The following is a 22,387-nucleotide window of genomic DNA, read 5'->3' on the forward strand; positions in this document are numbered from 1 at the left end:
CTAATTTCACAGAGGGTTATTATTACCAAAGATGGTGGTAGAAGACTATGGGGTAGAGCGAACTGATGTCGGCAGTCTTGGAAGTGGAATTTATTTCAGCAATTCCATCAGGTTAGTATGATTTGCTCAGCATTGTTCTTAAAGGATGATTAATGTGGACAAAATTTTTAATGTCACTGCCAAAAATTATTTTAGTTCATGATTCTTATTTTAAGATGTATCTATGTACCTGTGGTCAGCTGCATCATGAACAATTATGATAGGCAAAATTAAATTTGAAAACGATTTACTACTCTTCTCCATAAACGATGAAAGGACTGTAGTGTCCTTGAATAATTTATGTCCTTATATTCATATGTTGTGATGCATAATTCAATAAAAGACTGCTTTTAAATTGCAGCACAAGTATTAAATACTCAAAGCCAAGTAGAACTAATGGGAGCCGTCTCCTGGTGATCTGTGATGTTTCACTGGGTAAATGTAAAAAGTACTATAAGAAGGACTTCACCTTATCTACTCCACCAGCAGAATATTCAAGTGTACATGGAATATGTAAAACTGAATGTATTTACTCAGAGTTTGAGGTATGTCAGTCAATGCCATAAACTGTGAATGCAACATTTTGTTTTTTTGTGATGGTTTTGTAAAAGTTTTCTTCTCTGTGCTGTTTAGTCTTGGATAAATAGTATAACACTAAAATATGTTTTAATGTCAATACCAATAAATGTACTAGCCGAAGAGCAGGTTAGAGACTAGTAATTTGATTTTGAGCAACTTATCTCTGGACTTTACAAAGCCTATCTACCATCTGTAATGCACTAGTCAGGAGTGTGGAAAAATACTGTCAATTTGTCTGGATGAGTCCATCCTAAACTTGATCACATCCAGGACAAAACAATCCACCTGATTCGTATCTCACTCAACACTTGTAACATTCACTAACTTCAACCACCAGTGCATATGGCAGCAGTGTAAACCATGCACAAGATGCACTGAATATCTCACCAAGGACCGTCTGACGGCACTTTTCAAACCTGTGATTCTGTCTCTTAAAGCGTACAGACAATAGAAGTAGGGAATGCCACCATCTGCAAGTTGCTGTCCAAACCACACACCATTCCAAATATTGGAACTATTTTGCCATTTCTGCACTGTCACTTAGTCAACGACCTGGAATTTCTTTCCCAACAGCCTTGTAAGTATTCCTACACACCCCAGGACTGTAGCAGTTTTAGGCAGCGCACCACTATTTTCTTCAGGGAAATTAGGGATTGGTAATAAATGCTGGCTAAGCCAACAATACCCACATCCTACAAGCAAAATTTTTAAAAAAGCATTTTTAACAGAATTGAAAAAGTATTTGTCGCCCTACATCTTTATAAACATGATTGCTATCTCTCTTTATCTACAAAATTCAATAACAGTTGTGAATATTGAATACATTTGCCTCGGACCATTAATCGATGTGGAAAAATCTTTGTTATTTATTATTTTGAATATTTATTTAAATAATCCTATTTTCAACAAGGTGTATGTAAGATCTTTAGTTTTTCATAAAAATTCTTTTGTTTCTGGATGCCGAGAAAATGCAGACTTATTGCAGAAAGCATGTCTTTTATTCTATTTAAATAAAGTCTTCTATGTGGCAAACAGCTTATGCAAGTTAATTTTGCCTTCAGTACCAGGATTTTCAAGGTTAAAAAATTATTAATTGAACATTTATAAAATGTAAAATTTTGCTAGTACACATCATCTCAGTCATCACCCATTAGGGTCTTATAGATTTCTTGGTCACAAACAGGAAGATCTTCCAGACAATTGCTACCTTCCCACTCTCCAAGCCCCCACTGTTTGGTTCTGCTGGTTCATCCCACCCATGACTTATCTCTTGATTGCTTGGTCTACTTCCCACTCAACTTCTAGCACTGAATTTATTTTCCTGTACACTGTATAATAAACTGATTTATCTTTCTTCAATTTTGCTATGTAATTTGTTGCTGTAGTGCCATTTTTAAAAATTTGACCATGTGGGTATCACTGACTAGGCCATCATTTATTGCTCATCCTTAATTGCCTTTGACTGGGTGATGGTTGAGTTGCTTTCTTGAACCTTTGATTTGTGGACTTTAGAGGCATTGTCTGCTGTTCAGATAAGAGTTTCAGTATTTTGACCCAGCAACAATGAAGAAATGACAATACATTTCCAGGTCTGGAAGATATGTGGCTTGGATTGAAACATGCAGGTGGCAGTATTCCCATTCATCTTCTGCCCTTGTTCTTCGAGGTAGACATCGTGGGTTTGGAAGCCTTGGCGTCACCACCACCTGTATAGTGTCTCCTTTCTGCCATCCTGCATATATGCATCCCTTGTCCTAATTTAATTCCTATCACTTTAAAATTTCAAATACAGCCACCAGACAATGTGATCCCCTGAATAGATGAATATTTCCGGTCACCCTTTATATAAAGATATTTTCAGGCAATGAAAGTAATCAAATTAAATGTGTGTAGCTACTTCTGAATTTCTTCATAAAATAATTGTTTCAAGACATTTGTCCACTGAGCACCTTAAATTAATTAAATATAAATTTTTTCCTTTGGTTTGGGTATTGATGTTGCTAGATATGTACTCGAGTTTGTTTGCTGTCATTTTCCTTCTATGAATCAATAGTGTTGTTTTAAACTTTTGCTCCCAGGATGATGAGTTTGTTGTTTATAGCACTTCTCAAGTGAAAATTAGATATGTTGTCCAGTTCTGCTTCGGTGAAGACCAACTGAAACCTTTTCATCCCCTGATTAATGTAACTCCTGAAGAAACCAGCCCTTCAACATTGACATCTACAGACAGTGATATAGGTCAGAATTACTTTAAGTATGCCTTTTACTTATCATTTGAAATCCATGAAATATTGCCAAACTGATTAGTGTTAAGTCAGTAGCTCATTTGCATGTTTTTTTAACATTGTTTGTATGCATAAATGACCAATTTAGTAGCAATGAATTTTACAGGAAAAGCAAGTTATTGTGATATTATTGTTTGCACTTTCAAATCACATCCTAAAATTTCTTAGGACTGTAAATAATCAAGAGAGTAAATGAGTTAGAGAGGAACCTGCTACAGAACCTTTCTAGAGAGGTGAGAAAATTATTGACAAATCAGTTTGATTAATTTCAATCTTCTGTAGAACTAAAGACTATAAGGCATAAGAGTAGAAGTAGGCCATTCAGCCGATCAAGACTATTCTGCCTTTCGATAAGATCATGACTGATCAGATAATCCTCAACTCAATTTTCCTGCCATTTCTCATCACTTTTGATTTCCTCACTAATTAAAAATCTGGCTGTCTGAGCCTTGCATATACTTCAAGACCTGGCCTCAATAGCCCTTTGTGGTAAAGAAATCCAGACTCCCTACCTCCTGAGAGAAGAAAAATCTCCATTTCTCAGTTTTAAATGTACCATTATTCTGAGATTATGCCCTCTGATCCCTAAACAGTCCCTGAAGGGACTCACATCGACTTACTCAGGTTTGGTAGTGTCAAACATTCCTGTAATTGGCCTGAGCTATTCAACCTTGTTTGAAAAGAAACACTCTCTGCTTTGTATCTATTTCGATATTGATACCAATACTATGTCAATTGTAGGTGAACCCAGTTATGTAGAAACCAGGCTCTCTGTCTTTTGTATTTCCACTTCTTCAGCCTCTCTACATATGGAGTGAGTTATAACATTATTGAGTCAAGAAGAAGAGTTCCAAAGAAAAATCGTATTGTACTTGAAACACTCCTTTTACAAGCAGAAACAGTTTCCTGCTACATACCCTCTTTCTTCAATTATGATCTTGAAAAAGCCTATCAAATCTCCTCTTAATATACCCTCTCCAAGGAATACAGTCCCAACTTCTTCAGTCTATCCTCAAGACTGAAGATCTTCATTCCTGAAAGTATTCAAGTAAACATCTTCTGCCCCTTCTGCAGTGTGACATTGAGAACCTTACACAATACTCAGATGAAGTCTAACCATTCTCGTAATTCAGCATAGCCCCTATTGATTCTTATTAGCTACTCTGGGCCCCAATTCCATTTCATCTTCAAATGAACTGTTGAATGGATAGTTAACAGCACAACCATTTACTTATAAACCCTTTCTCTGATTTTGGAAAACCCAAAGCTTACTCATTGTGAACTCATAGACTGCTGCTGTTGTCAGCAAGATTAAATACTTTGCACCTTCTTCTCAATAAGACAACCTAAACTTTCCTTTGAGTATTAAAAAATAAGCCACAGATGTCCTCTTCATCTAGCCTAAATTTAAATTTAATAGTTGTGGAATCATTTTTCCAGTTTTTAAGAAGCAACATTATATTTCCTTTCTTCTAACTCTCCCACTTTTAGATATTCTTGTGCTGCACACCATTCTCTCGATAACACAACTAATCTGTTTTTACATTTTGGTACTGTATTTTCTGGCCATCCTTTTTGGTGGGAAAGTGACATAAAACTGTTCACACTTGTTTTCAGAACAGTTTGTAGAAGTTTCTACTAAGTGGAAGCAGGCCATTCAGCCCACACCAGCCCTTCAAAGAGTATCCCACCCAAACCCACCCCTCCACCCTGCATTTTTCTATCACTGGACACTATGGACAATTTATCATGGCCACCCCACCTAACCTGCGCATCTTTGGACTGTGGGAGGAAACCATGCAGACTCTGCACAGACAGTCACCCAATGGTGGAATCGAACCTGGGTCCCTGGTGCTGTGAGGCAGCAATGCTAACCACTGAGCCATCGTCTGCCCACAGCCTAAAGCATTGAGTGGAGATTTGACTCGGGCTATAATTGCATGTACCGTAGAGCCACTGGCAATGCTCCCTTATCTTTTCCTTGCAATGAAATCCTTGAGACAAGTGTAAGAAGTTGTAATAATTTGATTTTGTTTTTACTTGCAGATTATTTGGAAATTGCTCAGGCTCCAGTGAAAAACATTAAATCTGGTCTTCAGGACAGTGCTGGCAATGTGATTGCCCTGGAGGAAATCCACGTAGAGGCAAAGTTAATGGATCTTGTTGCAGAGGTACCAACAGTGATTGATCAGAGTGCCAAAACTTGGAAGACAGGAAACTAAATGTGATTGATTACAACAACTTGCTTCCAAAATACAGACTAGAGGATATTTCCTCTGTCTTCGAGGCATGCAGACATATATGTAAAAGTAGATGTACAATATTTTTACAGTTACAGACCAGGAGAAAGAAAACACATACAACTCTGATAGGGAGAAGGGGATATATATGTTTTGTGTCTGTTTTGGGAGGGGAAGGGATAGAGCTCAGCTATATGAGGCACTGGAAGTAATTATTCCCATCTTCACTTCATATAAAAACCTTAATATAAAAATCATTAGTAAATATCTTATTTTGTCTTTTAGGTTGTGATTTTCCAATCCTACATGAACAACAATACATTTCCTATAGAAGCTAAGTATGTATTTCCTTTGGATGATACAGCAGCTGTCTGTGGATTTGAGGCTTTCTTTAATAAAAAGCACATAATTGGCCAGGTAAGTAAGAGAAAGTTTCTCACTGTTTCAAGTCTGGAATAAAGTTATTTCTAAAGGTTTCTCAGTAGTTAATCTGTTTGATTTGTATCGTACCATACAATTTGCATGTCTTCAGATTCACCTAGACTTCTGTGCTCCAATTTCTTGAGTTCTTGTGTTCTGAGTATCTGACCACTGTAAAATTGCACTGGTTCAAGTGTTCACTGTTATTTAAAATAAAATCTGTTTTGACCTAGTATGATAACCAATATATACATTTTTATCTTTGTAGGTAAAAGAGAAAAGTCAAGCACATCATGAGTACAGACAGGCCATCAGAGAAGGTCATGGGGCCTATCTAATGGATCAAGCTGCTGCTGTAAGTTTTAACCATCATTTTACCTGTTTCTGAACATGGTGTAATAATCACGGAGGTGAAAGACATTTATTATAATTTTTATGATTTTCTGACTTCATTTGGGATGTAATCCATAATTTGATTCGATACAAGGCTCTGCAGACAGCAAAAAATTAGTTAATTAGTAGTTCTATTCTATTATAGTTTTCTGCCTGTTATAGTACGTGAAACATCCACAATTATGTTAGAATCCTGTTGGGTAGCCAAGGGTGTGTTGTTCCTCCATTGCAAAGAGATTATCTATTTTCTCCATAATTACATACATCAATTCCAGACACACTCAAAATTATTATTTATTATTGTGGAAGAAAGCTCTCACATATTTTGTATTAAAGAGGAATTTTGTTTTGTGCTTAAACCCAGCTTTGATTCATTTCAAAAATCTTGTTATTCCATTTAGAACAAATGATTGCATAATGATAATTGTCATTGCATCTAATTCACCTATTGAATATTCCTGAACATTGCTGGCGCTCATTCCTGTTGTCTGTCACAGCTTTCAAACATGTATCTATCATTACTCCGCAATAATGGGAACTGCAGATGCTGGAGAATCCAAGATAACAAAGTGTGAAGCTGGATGAACACAGCAGGCCAAGCAGCATCTCAGGAGCACAAAAGCTGATGTTTCGGGCCTAGACCCTTCATCAGAGACCCTCTCTGATGAAGAGTCTAGGCCCGAAACATCAGCTTTTGTGCTCCTGAGATGCTGCTTGGCCTGCTGTGTTCATCCAGCTTCACACTTTGTTATCTATCATTACTCCTTTTGGTTATAATCCTTTCATGCTGATGCTTGTGCCCCAAAAATGGATGGTCTTGAATGCCTCTACTATTAAATCTTCCATTTCTTATGATACTACTAAATGTCCCATCTCAGCCATGAAAAATGCAGAAAATAAATATTTTCACAGGATTTTTAAGGCTTCCAACATCTATATTTGTTTCTAAAAGTCTAATTCCAGTTAATACTTGAAGCCCATCCATAGGGATGGACAACCGTAACACACTTCAACACTCTAAGGACATGCACTGAATTCAGATTCTCCGTGTAGAATTTTTGCAATTTTGAGTGTATTCTGTTAAAATTCATTAAATGTTTTTCTAATGATTAACTGTTATTTTCTAAATTTTTTGAAATCTGCCTGTGCTTCCTACCACTTAATTGAGCATCTTTATTATAAATTTTATCTATAAATGTTAATTTATTAACCAGATCTTTCTCAGTGTCCAATTGACAAGTCCCGCTCCGAAATAACTCTGCACCTTCTCTGTTTTTAATAAGAATTGACAGTCCCAGGCCATTATTTGTTTTCTCTTTGGTAAGAATGTAATTCATTTTCTACATATCTGTTCATTTTCCTTTGATAATTAGGTTCAACTTTACTAAACATGAATGGGAAATCATATGCTTGGTTTTAGCTATTCTTGTCCTAACTAATTCCAATTAAAATCTTCTGTCTTCCAATCTCCATCTTTATGCAAATATCCTGTGCAACCAATGTTAATCATATTCAGACCAGCTGGTGAAATTGAAACAAGACACCTGTATCTTTTACAGAGTTTTACAGAGTTTGTTGCCTTCCTCAATTTTACCGCTTTCATCCTGCACACTGCATTATAGCTAATCTTTCTGTGTATGCTTTATTTTTCTAAATCAACCTGTTTGATGATATTTCATACCACTGGAGTGGGTGGGACTTGAACCTTGCTTTCTAGAGCGAATGTAGAGATACTGCCACTAGAGCTGTTCCCTTTTTATATGAGCACGGACAATTAATAGCCAGCACCCATTTCTCTTAAATAAATATGATTAACCTGACATTAACAGATGTATGTCTTAGAATCATAAATATATACAGCATGGAAACAGACCTGTTGGTCCAACTCATCAATGCCGACCAAATATCCCGAATTAGTATAGTTCCACTCGGCAACATTTGGCCCATTATCTTCCTATTCCTTCCTATTCATATACCCATTCGGATGCTTTTTAAATGCTGTAATTGTATCAGCCTCCACCACTTTCTCTGGCAGCTCATCTGAAACATGCACTGCCCTCTGCATGAAAAAGTAGCCCCTTAGGCCCCTTTTAAATCTTTCCCCTCTCACCTTAAACCTGTGCCCTCTAGTTTTTGACTCCCCTACCCATCAGCCTCTGATGCTGCAGAGAGAAACGCCCTAGCCTATTTGGCCTCTCCCTATAGTCCCTGAAACATCCTTGTACATCTTTTCTGAACCCTTTCAGGTTTCAGAACATCCTTTCTATAGCAGGGAAACCAGAATTGCATGCAGTGTTCCAATAGGCCTAGCCAATGTCCTGTACATGACCTCTCAACTCCTGTACTCAAGATCACTGGCACGACCAGCGATTTTTAATCTCGGGCATTCACCTTATGACTCCCCAAAGCCTAGCCATCATCAAAACTGCACAAATCAGGATCATGATGGAATCTCTGCTTGCATGGGTGAGTGCAGCTGCAACATTATTCGAGACGCTGAACTCCATCCAGGACAATCTTGGTGCCCACTGATTGGCACTCTGGTACACTCTGAGGTGCTGTTAGGAAGTTAACTGCAGGATTTGACCAAGTGACAGTGAAAAAGTGGCAACCTTCGTCCAAGTCAGCAAAGCAAATAACTTGCAGGGGAACTTGAAGATGATGGTGTTCCCATCCATCTGCTGCTTTTGATCTCCTTGGTGGTAGGGATTGTGGTTTTGGAAAGTTCTGTTTGGAGCAGCCTTGAAATGTCACAATAGCATGTCTTTTATATGGTATATAGTACTACCATTGGTGAAGAAGTGAATATTTAAGGTTGTGAATGAAGTGCCAATCAAGTGGGCACCAAAGTTGCCCTGGATGAAGTTCAGCTTCGTGAATAATGTGGAGCTGTGCTCATCCAGACAAGCAGAGAGATTCCATTATGCTCCTGATTTGTGCAGTTTTGATGATGTCAAAGCTTTGGGGAGTCATTAGTTGAATGCTCCTCAGCAGAAATCCCAGGTTCTTACAGCCGTTGTAGACACAGCTTCTACTTAAGTTTATAGACAGTAGTAATGCCAAAGATGTTGGTGCTAATGCCCGGGAACCCAGCAATGATAATGCGGTTGAATGTCAATATAGGGGACTTGAATTCTCTCGTGTTGGAGAGAGTCATTATCTGGCACTTGGATAGTGTGAAAACTACTTAACAGTTGCCGATTCAAGCCTGAATGTCGTTGGTGCCTTCCTGTACATGGATACAGACTGCTTAAATAAATGAGGAATTGCAAATGGTACAACACAATGTATTGATCCGTAAACATCTTCACTTCTAGTGAAGAACTGGTTACTGATGAAGTAACTGAGGGGAGGCCTAGTGGTATTATTGCTAGACTATTAATCCTGAGATCTAGGTAGAGATCTACCTTCCTATTTTGCTGCTGTTCAACAGCCAGAATCTGACGGGTGGAAATGCAAGAGCGATGGGATGGAACTAGCGTTAAAGAAGCTAGAGCTGTTATTCCAGTCCCATTGTCCCAAAGCACCTATTATCACTTTGAGAGGAGCCTTTTTTGAAGGGAGCTAAGAAGCAATTCTTCCCATCAAAACCTGTACCTACATCCACAAATGGAGATCCCCAAAATCCAGATGCCAATCTCCTAAACTTCACCCAATGTGGTAAATGAATTTCAGTACCAATGTGATGCTAATTCCGAAATAATCCCATGCGTGTTAAGAACTGTGCTGACAATCAATTGAAGATTGTCGGTTGGCTTACTGGGTAATATGACTGCACATACTGGAAGCTACATATATTACGACACAGGGCCCTGTTTATTACAGCCAAAACAACATGTTCATACATTATGCTTACTTTAATTCGACTAAATAGGTGACAGCCATTCTTTGGTATATTCCTCAGGACAATTCAACCTGCCTTATTTAAGTTTAAACAAAACTTGGCTGTTAACTGCCAGTCATCATCCAGCTGTTGTATATGTTTTTTTCCTTTATATTGCTCCCCGTATGAATGTCCTGATGAGTGTGTTGTGAAATACTTCAACGAAATATGCATTTTTTTCAACAAATTTAAACAATAACGGAGAATTTGATAAAAGGTTTAGTCAAAGAAATTGGTATCAGCAAGACCAGGGGACAGGTTTAGGAACGAAATTCCAAAACATAAGCTCAAGATGCTGAGGGCATGGGCTGATTAGAATAATGGTGCATATCAGGCTAGAATCAATAGAGTGAAGAATTAGTTGCAGATGGGATTGGGATTGTTGTGCCGAGGAAGATTCCAGAGATTGGAAGGGGAAGGCCATGAAGAGATTTAAGTATAACTCAGAGTCATAGAGGTATACAGCATGATCTTTCAAATTAGAGTTCTTAGGGGGAATTGCTGGCAATTCACTTCTAATTTCTAAAGCAAAATTGAAAGTGCTTGTAGAGAAATGTCACCAAGAGGATAACAGTGTGGAGCTGGATGAACACAGCAGGCCAGGCAGCATCAGAGGAGCAGGAAAGCCGACATTTCGGGTCGGGACCCTTCTTCAGAAATTGGGAGGAGGAAGGGAGCTCAGAAGTAAATAGAGAGAGGAGGGTAGGTGGGATGGTGATAGGTGAGTGCAGGTAGGGAGTGATGGGGTTTGGTCAGAGGTGGGAGGGGTGGATAGGTGGGAGAGAAGATGGACAGGTTGTATCAGTTCAAGGAGGTGAGGATGAGAGGGAGAGACGTGCATGGGATGAGGCCGGGGGTGGGCTCCTCTGATGCTGCCTGGCCTGCTTTGTTCCTCCAACTCCACTTTGTGTAATCTCTCACTTGGGCATCTTTGGCAAAAAGACTATGTCTCACCAGCTGTGTTATAGATTGCTACCAGAGTTATTGAAGTTTTAAAATCCAGAGAATTTGAAATTGAATGATAAATGTTTTATAGCTTATTGAAGTCTGTCATGGAAAGGCAAGTCAACATCAAGTATACACAACTTACTAACACAATGCAGGCTACCATTTGGTTGTCGCCTCTCTTTTTGTTTCTCATGACTTAGTTTTTCTTCAGTTTTTTATAAGACAAAATTGCATGTAAAGAGAGTGAGTCAGAAACCAAAAAGGTCACCTATTTTAGAATCAATTGTCAGTGTGAACATGTGACACTGAATGTGGTGAAGCAAGGAGCGAGCCCTGGTAAACCTGGAGCATCTCGTAGAATGAATCTGAAAGATTGTAATTTTGTTATTATACATCATCATAGCATATCAATTTACAATATATTTCACACCTTTTTTCACAAACGTCTTAGGTTCTCTTCAGTGTTAATTTGAAGATCTCATTAAGATCATATTAACAGATTCAGACAATTTCTCCACCTGCCAAGTCTCTCCATGCTCATTCTGCTTTGGAATGAACATTGTTCTCTGTCAGCTGGAAAATATAATCTCTGTTACCAACAAGAAAATTAAAGTTTCACGGTCTATTGCTTGAAATCCTAAAATTTCTAATTCTGAATATTATTACAAACATTTTCAATTTGCTTATTTGTAATCTAATGATGGAAACTTGTAACTTAGAATCTGACATGATTAGTGAAACTAAATAGCAGAATCTTTCATGATGCTACTACTGAACTCCTAACCATTAAAACTGTTTGTTCTGTGCTGTCTGAACAAGTAATGTAGTTCTCTCTCACAGTACAGCACAATCTACTAAATCTACTAAAATAGTGTTCTGCATTTTTTTAACTGAACAAAATGTAGTGTACTAGGAAAGCAAAATTAATTGGTAAATTATCTGTGATTCATTGGAGAACACTGAAAAAGCTCCAAATTGTCATTAATTTATTTAAATATATTGTGATATGCATTAACATCTTCTTGCTCACTTTCTCCATCTCCTGATGTGTTAAGAGCTTTTTCCATTTTTTATTACTCTGTCTGCATAATCTACTTTATACTTAATGTTTCAGGATGTCTTTACCATTAGTGTTGGCAATCTACCTGCAAATGCCAGTGTCATCATTAAAATCACCTATATCACTGAACTCTCAGTTGATCGTGAATACATTTCATTTCTACTGTCTGGAAGTCTGACATCTCAACAACGGGACAAAGCATTGCAAGAGAAAATTCAGGTTCAGTTTTTAATAATTTATTTTGGCAGATCTGTCATATAGAACTATTTTTGCAGATTGTGGCTTCTAGTTATAACAATGTTAACTTCTGCTTCTGAGTGTACTGTACTTCAGTTCTCTCACTCAAAATGTGAAATCTAATGTTTGAATCCAAGTGCACTTCAAAGTATTGATATCTTCTTTCTCCCATTTAAAAAAATATTATTTACTTTCCAGTGAACACTAGTAATTATAGCTGTTCACCTATTTTGTACGTGTTGTGATTCAGGAAAGGGTAGTCGATATAAAACCTATGTAGAGAAACTTTAATAACTTCTATCCAAATTGTGCTACTTGTTTTATTTCACCCAGTTTTGTTTTACTTTTGAATTTACTAAGGAGCAACTTGCATTCCTCCTTTCTTAGATGGGGAAGTTATCTTTACTATCTTCCAACCCTTTGAAACTGTTCTAGAATGTAAAGAATCTGGAATATTAAACCAATGCTTCCACTATGTCTTCAGCTACTTTGTTTAAGATCTTAGGATACAAGTCGTCACCTCTAAGGGATTTGTTGCCATTTAATCCCATTAATTTCTCCAATACAATTCCTTTATTTGCACTTCTTAAAGTTTCTAATCTTGCTAAACACTGCTAAATGCATCTTCTTCCCCCTCTCCATCACTTCTAGCTTTGCAAACAGATCGCTACATCTGCGAATCTCTAATCCTACTTTTTAATCAACCTTAGCATCTATTATAAACATTTTTTTAAAATCAACCTGTTCAGAGATGTTTCTACACACTTCTAGAGCAAATGCAATTTCCGGATGTGAGTTTGCTCGCTGAGCTGGAAGGTTAGTTTTCAGACGTTTCGTCACCATTCTAGGTAACGTCATCAGTGAGCCTCCAACGAAGTGCTTGTGTTATGTCCCGCTTTCTATTTATATGCAATTTCCCTCTGGCTCAGAAATAGGGACACCACCACCATACCTCAAAACCCCTCATGCTCCCTTTGTTATGCAACCGCAGGAGATGCAACACCTGCTTTTTACTTCCTTTTGTGTCATGCCACGCCCCAATCAATCTTCCAGGAAAAACAGTGTTTTAATTGTGCTACTTCTAATTTTACATATTTTATTTATTGCTCATAATGCAGTCTTGTTACCTGGGAGTGCCAAACACAGATTGAGTGTCCTCTGTATGGATCACCTCCATTCAGTCTTCAAATGTTTCTCTAAGCTACTAGTGCTTGCTATATTAATTCTCTGACCCATTCGCAACGTGTCAGCAATGGTACTTGGGAGCAGTCTCACCTCTACACTACAAGCTCCCAGGTTCAAGTCTCACTCCTGTGTTTTTACACAACTATCTATGCAGACATATCTGTGCAGTAGGAGTTTTAGACTGTTGGAGATGGTATCTTTTGGCTGCAGTTTTGAACCTAGCCCATTTTGCATGCTTGGGTGAATATAAAATATTCTGTAGCAGTGTTTCAAAGAAGGCCAAGAGAATTATCTGTGGAATGCTGATCAAATCAGCGTCACTTAAAAAAAAAACCAAGCCATCTGTCTACACTGCTGTATGTGGGAATATGGAACATATGAATTGGCTGTTGCATTTCCCACAATACAACATTTCAGAAGTACCTCATTGACTGTAAACCATTTTGAAGTGTCCAGTATTTTTGAAAGGCACTGTATAAATGCAGCACCTTTCTTTGCAAAAGTTGAATTTTCTTTCTTTTCTTCCTAAACTGATGCACTGAAGCTCACATTATGGACCAGACCAAACCTCCTTCAGATATATCAAAGAGATAGCCTACCTTTTTATCTTATTTGAAACCATGTGTAAGGTGTTGTGTTCCAGATGTAATTCGATTGGCTACACTACTCGGCTTAAAGCAAAACACCCTTTATTCTTATCCTATAATTAAAATACAAACAAATGAAAGAAGAGTGAGTATGACATTAACTGCATTGGAAAGTTTTAACAGAATAATAGATTATTTAACAACTAAATAGCAACTGGCGTAATATAGTAACATCCCATAAACACACCCTTGGCAACGGCACATTCTGTAAAATAGATTGTCTCACATGCCATGTTTCTCCAGTCCAGGAGGAAAAAAGACCATGAGAAAATTCTGGTAAAGAGAGAAGTATGACAGCTTCCATAACCAACTTCAAAATCCCTACAGCTGCTGAAAGCTAAACTAAAATTCTAGTTCTGTAGGACCCTGACTCCGCCCATTCATGCTGCTTCTGTTGTTCTAATTGAAAACAAAATTTCAAGGTCTAACAAGCTGTTTAATTTATTGACTTGGAAGGGGCAGTTTGTCACCTATGGCTCAAAACCTGTCTTCAAAAACAACCGTTTCCTACTTACTAACCTCATCCTACCTCCTTGACCTGTCCATCCTCCCCAGACTGACCTATCCCCTCCCTACCTCCCCACCTACACTCTCACCTCTACTGGCTCCATCCCCGCCTCATTAACTAGTCTGCCTCCTCTCCACCTATCTTCTCCTCTATCCATCTTCGATCCGCCTCCCCCTCTCTCACTATTTATTTCAGAACCCTCTTCTCCCCACCCCCCACCCCCATTTCTGATGAATGGTCTAGGCCCGAAATGGCAGCTTTTCTGCTCCTAAGATGCTGCTTGGCCTGCTGTGTTCATCCAGCTCCACACCTTGTTATCTAGGACAAGATACACCTCTTAAAGACACAGTATCACCACACTCACCATGAGTGGCACATCCCATAAACACACCCTTGGCAACGGCACATTCTGTAAAATAGATTGTCTCACATGCCATGTTTCTCCAGTCAATGGCACATTCTCTTTCAATCAGCTATCCTACAGTCTTCTGAACTTAAGACTGGATTGAATAATTTCAGCTCATAGCCTCTTCTCATTTTCTTATTTTCAGAAGCAGCTGTTGGTGATGATTCTGTAATGTTTAATTACACTTATGCTGAGCGCAGCTTTTGATCCTTTGCTTGTCCCAGTATCAATTCATTTGTACCTTGCACTATTGTCCCGTTTACCATTTAATTTCTCCTGTGTTCCACCCAGTCATTGACCTTACTTTTGTTCTTTTCTCCTAACTCTCCATTTCCTCATCTCTATTTATTTAAAACCCATTACTCCTTTGATTTTTTTTCAAGCGGGACATAAGGTCATTAACCTCAAACATTAGCTGTTTCTCTCCTCAGGGTTGAAGTGCATATTTTGTTTTTATATTGTCTAAGACTTTCTTCTCCCACTAGTTTAAATTCTCCCCATTGTTTTAAGGTATGGCACCAGAACACACCCTTATCCATGCAATGCAGATTATTCTGGTCCTTATACATGAAGGGAGTTCCGCATTTCTGAAATGAGAGACTGTTCAGGACTTCTTCAGAAATGTGGAGCTGTATTTCCATACTGACAGTTCTTCTGTAGCTCAGAACTGTTGGGGGAAGGCAAGTCACACTCCTTTTCACAGCAGTTGTATTCTGAAATTTTAGAGCAATTGATGAATTGTGGTTAAATTCATTACTTTGTTAAACATTTCAATAGAGGTAACGTTATGCCAACTTTTTTTTTGTATTTTAACTGTATTGCAAGAATAAATCATGTTTTGATTAAAGTCCAGTAGTGGACCAATCGAATCCCATCTGGAACACAGCACCTGACACTTGCCTTTAAATAAGCATAAAAGTTAGAGTATAGGCTATCTCCTTACAGTACTTTTAGGGAAATCTCGTCTACTCCCTGACATCTGATCATGGTTCACGGTGTGGATGAAACTGAAAGAGATGAAGAGCAGAAAAAATAAAACAATTTTAAATCATTTTCTAAAATGGAGATAGTTACTAATGTAGCTTCAAAAACTATTTTCAGGAATCTCTGAAAAAAATTGATGTGCAGAAACTGGAACCAGCCGGGTAAGTCTGTTTTTAAGGATTTTGGTAACCTTAGCAGCAGTCCTGAAAATGGTAGTTGTTCACAAATTGATAAATTTGGCCTAGAAAGTGGGTTGTATCGGAATTCCAGTGCAGCGCATGCTCCAAATGCCGAACTACAGCAACAAGTCAGTCAGCTTCAAATTTTTATTCCTGATGACTACCGTGAATGCCCCAGAGGCAGTTCACTAGATTCACCACAAGTGAATTTTCTTCTGCAACCCCATCTGGCCGTACGCTCTAATGCTGCCACTATTGTGTACTAATTAGGAAGGTAAACCCTCCAGCAAACTCCCTCCCTTCCGGTCAGCATCCAAATACTTACTCATGTAAAGAATTACAATTGTTTGATCATGGAATAGAATCATGTGCAGGTTTTTAAAATAAATTGGATCAGTTCCTATTTGGAAAGAGGATAAAGACTATTAATTCCTGGAGTACTGATGAGAGGTTTGGAAGTGTAAGTTGGGTGGATCAAAAATGATTCTCATGTTAATGTCTATTTGAACAATATTGAACTAAGCCCTGGTTTTCATTGAAGAATTTAGCACATCAAGATGTCACAAAAAACATGTTTACATTCAGTGCTTAATGTGTGTTCCCATTAATACCACCTCGATGTTGCTGATAATATTGAGCGAGATACTATGGGACATTGTGGCCAAAGAATTACGCAGTACAGAATGACACTCTTCAGCACATCGAGTGTGCAATGGCAGAAAAAAGCCATCATCTATCGATACTAGTACCACTTCTCAGCACTGAGCCCATAACCTTGAATGCTATGACACTTCAAGTGCTCATTCATGCTTTTAAAGGTTGTGAGGTTTCCCACTCTCCTGCCCTCCCAGGCAGTCATTCTAGATTCCTAACACCCTCTTGGTGAAAATGACTTTTTTCCTGAAATCCCCCTAAGTTCCTGCCCTTCACCTTAAAATTATGCCCCCTCGTTATTTAATTTTCAGCTAAGGTGAAGAACTGCTTCCTATCCATCCTATCCACACTATCCATGCTTTTCACGATCTTATGGACTTGAATCAGAACCCCTCCTGCTTCCACTACCCAGAAGAAAACAACCCAAACCCATCCAGCCTCTCTTCATGGCCAAGCTGGTCCAACCCAGGGAACATCCTGGTGAATTGCCTCTGCACCTCCTCTAGTGCAATCGCATCCTTCCTATAGTGTGGTGGCCAGAACTGCACACAGTATTCCAGCTATGGCCTAACCAAAATTTGTAAAGATTTTGTCCCCGTATTCCCCTCACCACATCAACTTAAAGGTCAGTGAGGACTCCATCCATGATATTGACAGCTGTCTTGTGGTGTCTTGATGCTTGGAGCGAAATTAATTAGTTTAAGGCAAGATTTCTGCCTCGCCGCCACTGTAACATTTCAGACAGATCAGAAACAATCATCCAGGCAGTGGGAAGGTCGTCTACTGGATTTTATGTCCTCCTTCTGTCAAAGCCACTGGCAGGGGAGCACTAAATCTAGTCCATTCGAGTAGTACTACCAGACTACAGAGCTGTCAAATAATGGGAAAACAAAGTACTGCGCATGTTTTCTTGTCCTATCCTGAGAATAGTGAACATTAATGTTGCAGTGAAGACCAGAACTTTACTCTCAGTGCTTCCCTTTCTACTTCCTCTCTACTTCCCCTCCACTGCTTTACTAGCTGGTAATCTGTTTTCATAAGTGAAAACCAAATTAAATTTAAGTTGATGTTTGGTTATGGATGCTCTCCTGACAGAGTCACAAAATAGCAATCCAAGATGCTGCCTGTTTTCCACATTCATGTGGTCAATACATGTATCTAGTTGCAGAGCTCTTAAGGCCCTAAGTACTTTAATGAAGTGAGGATCTGGAGCTGCTTTAAGCACTATGACACAGTTGTGCTTAGCTCCTGTTTAACACGAAAGATTTAAAACCAGTTTAGCTGACCACTTTCAGAGTTTTTATGTGTCAATCCTACTTCTTCAAAATGGATTCAAAAGCAAGGCCAAAGTCAATTGAATTATAACTCTCCATCATAATAACTAAAATGAATTTTCAATAGCATAGAATGGCAGTCTTTTTGATTTAGCTATAAAAATGATATGATGACATAAAATAGCTTTTATTTAACAGACTGTAACATTTTAATTATCCCATTTTTATATAACTGCTGCTTGTAATTTTACTAAACACTATTTTTTAATTGATTCAAAGTGGATTCTCACTTAACTTATCCATTGAGATGCCGTTTGAAATAAAAGAAATCACATCTCCAACACACAACATCAAAATAAAGGTAATTGTTTTTCCTGCTCTTTGCTTTACTAGGTGTCTGAGAATAGTTTTTATTAGATTAACTGACCTGCTGAATCAAGTTTTCTCAACATATATCTATTTTTCAGCGGACAGACTGTAAGGCTGTTATCTCAGTGGACCAGAACAGCTGTCTAGGAGCTGGTTTCCAGTTGCTGATTTTATTGGCCGAAATCCATGTCCCGAGAATGTGGGTGGAGAACAACCCAGAAAAAGACAGTCAGGTATGATTTGCACCATTTTGAGTAAATGTTGTTGGTGAACTTTAAGCAAAGTAGGTGACTCATTATGGCATGTTAGTGTTTCAAACGATGAACATGTGATTACTATTACAGTGAGCACATTCTGTAAAATGAAAACCTGTCAATTATGATGAAAGACTACATGTTCAGAATTTGTACCAGCAGTTTTTTTTATTTTTTTTAAAGTAACATTATTATTATTGTCAAGTTGCAGCTTCTTTGCAGCTGCTGTTAACACAAAGTGATAACGTTAGTTAAATTGAAGGCCATCATCAGTTTGGCAACTTTACACGTAGTCATATTGCACATGTTGCATTAAGGTAATACCATCCCAATTAGTATTAGATTGTACAATCAACTTTAGTCATGTCTATCTAACTCTGACTTTGATCTGAACTGATTTCAGGAACTAATTGTAATGGAGTAACTATTGGTACTTACATCATGTCCAGAATATCACACACTCAGAATTATCACACTCATTTCATTCTTCCAAATATGCTATACTTCATGAACCCTTGAATATAAAACGTTAGCAATCTGTACAAACTTATCTCTCTACTACCAAACATCTTGACCAAATACAAATGAGGACCTTGTATTTTCACAACTCTTTTCAGTTGTCATTTCAATCATTTCTAATGATGATCTTTCACCTTTAACCTTCAGACTTAATTTCAGACTTCTCTCTTCCACAGCACCCCAGTCATGACTGACTTTCTGCCTTAGACAACAAGGTGTAGAGCTGGATAAACACAGCAGGCCAAGCAGCGACTTAGGAGCAGGAAAGCTGACATTTCGGGCTTAGACCCTTCATCAAAAATGCTATTGGTTCTCTTCTAATGACTCCTAAATTTGGTTTCAACAATGAAAACTTTATTTCAATCTGTCTTAGAAGAAATATTTCAGCTGGCATTCTGCCATTCATAATAACAGGAGTGTTATGAAAAGAAAGCAGAAAATTCACTGATCAATGATGCAATGATAACTGATGTTTCTTCCAATTTGAACTGACCATTTCCTTAACAAGAACACGCTTAACAATTTGTACTTTGTGCTGTGCTGCTCCATTGAAAGTAGGTTAACATGGTGGAATTCTGGTTGGTTTTCTCTGTTCATTCTCCTGACTTTTGCACACTGTTCTGAACAAAACTGAATCTGCTGGCAGATGCACATTCCTCTAGGTTTCCATAAACAGCAAACTACATGACATATGTAACAGTTTAGCTAATTGTTCAATTCAGCAGGAGCTAATCAACCATTTCAAATGGCTACCTATAATAATGTTTAGCTATTGCCCTTCAAATTCTGCACAATTATGTGTAACCTCGGCCACACTCTAGGTGGCCATTTCTGTTGTTGCAAATGTACCAATGGTGGCATGCTTTCAACTGCTTAGAATACCATACACTGTTCCAGTGTGTTTTGTGGGTCCTGTGTAACCCTGACTACCGAAAGTAGCTTTTCTAATCAAGCTCAACCGTAAGTATTGATCAGAGAGTTCATGTAGAAACTATAGTCTGTACTTCTCAGGAATTACCACTCTGGCTGCCCTCATAATACACATCAAGGTGTCCACCTTGTGCATCTGCTGAACAGGACTATTTTCATGTCTAATTGTATAAGCATCAAGTGATAGACAGAACTACGCAATTCCACAGCTAACAGAGCAGATCTAAGCCACACAATCGTACCATATCTAGCCATGGGTCAGTGGGCTGAGAAATGGCAGATGGAGTTCAATCTGGATAAATGCAAGGGATTGCATTTTGGTACAACAAACAGGGGCAGGACTTATACAATTAATGATAGGGCGTACTTAATGACGGATCTAGAGGTTCAAGTACATAACTGTTTGAAGTTTGCGTCAATGTAGACAGGGTGGTTAAAAAGGTGTTTAGCACGCTTGCCTTATTGCTCAGACTCAGGGGTTGGGAAGTCATGTTGATGCTGTACAGGACATTCGTGAGGCCTCTTGTCCAGTTCAGGTCACCCAGTTATAGGAAGGATATTATTAAACTGGAGAGGATTCAAATGAGATTTGCCGGGATATAGCCAGGTATGAAAGATTTGAGTTATAAAGAAAGCCTGGATAGGCTGGGACATTTTTCTCTGGAGCATCGGAGATTGGTAGGTGACCGTATTGAGATTTATAAAATCATGAGGGTTATAGGTAAGGTTAATGGTAGGTGCCTTTTTCTTAAGATGGGGGATTTCAAGATTAGGGAGCATTTCTTTAAAGTGAAGGTAGAGAGATTTAGATTAGATTAGATTAGATTCCTTACAGTGTGGTAATAGGCCCTTCAGGTCAACAAGTCCACACCGCCCCTTGAAGCATCCCACCCAGACCCATCCCCCTATAACCCACACAACTCTGAACCCTACGGGCAATATAGCATGGCCGATCCATCTAGCCTGCACATCTTTGGACTGTGGGAGGAAACCGGAGCACCCGGAGGAAACCCACGCAAACATGGGGAGAATGTGCAAACTCCGCACAGACAGTCGCCCGAGACTTGAATCGAACCCGGGTCCCTGGCGCTGTGAGGCTGCAGTGCTAACCACTGAGCCACCGTGCCGCCCCTTTAAAAAGACATGCGGGGCAATTTTTTTACACACAGGGTAGATTGCATATGGAATGAATTTCCTGAGGAAGTGGTGCATGTGGGCACTGTCACAATATTAAATGACACTTCGATTAGTACATGAACAGGAAGGTTTTGGAGAGATGTGGGCCAGGAGCAGGCAGGCAGGACTAATTTGTTTGGGATTATGTTCAGCATGAACTGGTTGGACTGAAGGGTCTGTTTCCATGCTGTATGACTCTATGAATCCTGGTGGACAATTAAACAACTTCTCAAGCCTCCCAGCCGGCCCCTCCAGTGAGTTTTTTAGTTGTCCACCACCATTCACAGCTAGTTGTGGTATGACTACATGGCTTAGATCTGATCTGTTGCTTGTAGAATCACATAGGTTTTGCTTACTTATTTGACATGTAATTAGTCCTTTATAGTAGCTTCTTGACTTATCCCTCCTGCACTCTTCATTGAGCCTGGATTGGTCCTGTGACTTGATGGTGATGGTTGATTATAGATAATAGGTGCTGGATTAGGCCATTCAGCCCTTCGAGCCAGCACCACAATTGGGGGATATGCTATGCCATGAGGTAGCAGATTATGTTGGAGTACAATTCCTCTGTTACTGATGGCCCACAGCACTTCATGGATGCCCAGTCTTGAGTTACAAAAATAGAAATTGACTCAGTGGGTCTGACAGCATCTGTGAAGAGAAAGTAGAGTTAACATTTCGGGTCCAGTGACCCTTTTTCAGAATGATGGTAGCTAGGAAAAGGTAGGTATTTTGGGTGGAGGGAGGAATGAGGAGTAAATGATAGTTGGAGATAGAGCCCAAAGAGAGAGAAAAACAGCAGGACTGATAAAGAGCAAGTTAACGTCAGCTTGGGAGAATGAATAGATGCTAATGGGGACTTTTTGTAGCTGACAGTGGGTTGTGTGTGGTAGTAGTACATTCGATCACAAGGCCAGGTGAGTAGGAGTTGAGGTAAGCATATAGGAGAATGTGCTGAAACCCTAAAATCACTGAACTCAATATCAAATCCAGAAAGCTACAGAGTTCCCAAGCAGAAAATGAGGTACTGTTCTTTCAGCCTTGCACTGAGCTTCACTGGAACACTGTGGCAAGCCTGAAACAGAGATGTTAGCCAGGGAATACGGTGATATGTTGAAGTGGCTCACGGTCATTTTTGCAGACAGAGTGTAGGTGTTCTGCAAAGCTGTATGGAAAGACTTCAAGACAACAAAATGTGAGGCTGGATGAACACAGCAG

The 22,387-nt window shown here is 38.9% G+C and overlaps 1 protein-coding gene across 4 annotated transcripts in view; it reads left to right on the forward strand.

The window, feature by feature from the left end:
• The window catches only part of parp4 (poly (ADP-ribose) polymerase family, member 4), a 130,161-nt gene that overhangs the window by 46,692 nt on the left and 61,082 nt on the right, over positions 1-22,387 (forward strand). For all 4 annotated transcript variants that reach the window (XM_048533178.2, XM_059646658.1, XM_048533179.2 and 1 more), the window contains exons 12-21: positions 13-111; positions 401-584; positions 2,697-2,856; positions 4,950-5,074; positions 5,429-5,560; positions 5,832-5,918; positions 11,902-12,066; positions 15,932-15,975; positions 18,201-18,282; positions 18,389-18,523. In XM_048533178.2, coding sequence (XP_048389135.2) covers positions 13-111; positions 401-584; positions 2,697-2,856; positions 4,950-5,074; positions 5,429-5,560; positions 5,832-5,918; positions 11,902-12,066; positions 15,932-15,975; positions 18,201-18,282; positions 18,389-18,523 — 1,213 coding nt within the window. The remainder of the gene's footprint in view (positions 1-12; positions 112-400; positions 585-2,696; positions 2,857-4,949; positions 5,075-5,428; positions 5,561-5,831; positions 5,919-11,901; positions 12,067-15,931; positions 15,976-18,200; positions 18,283-18,388; positions 18,524-22,387) is intronic.

The sequence above is a fragment of the Stegostoma tigrinum genome, chromosome 6 (genome assembly GCF_030684315.1).
Source record: "Stegostoma tigrinum isolate sSteTig4 chromosome 6, sSteTig4.hap1, whole genome shotgun sequence".
Taxonomy (NCBI): Eukaryota; Metazoa; Chordata; class Chondrichthyes; order Orectolobiformes; family Stegostomatidae; genus Stegostoma; species Stegostoma tigrinum.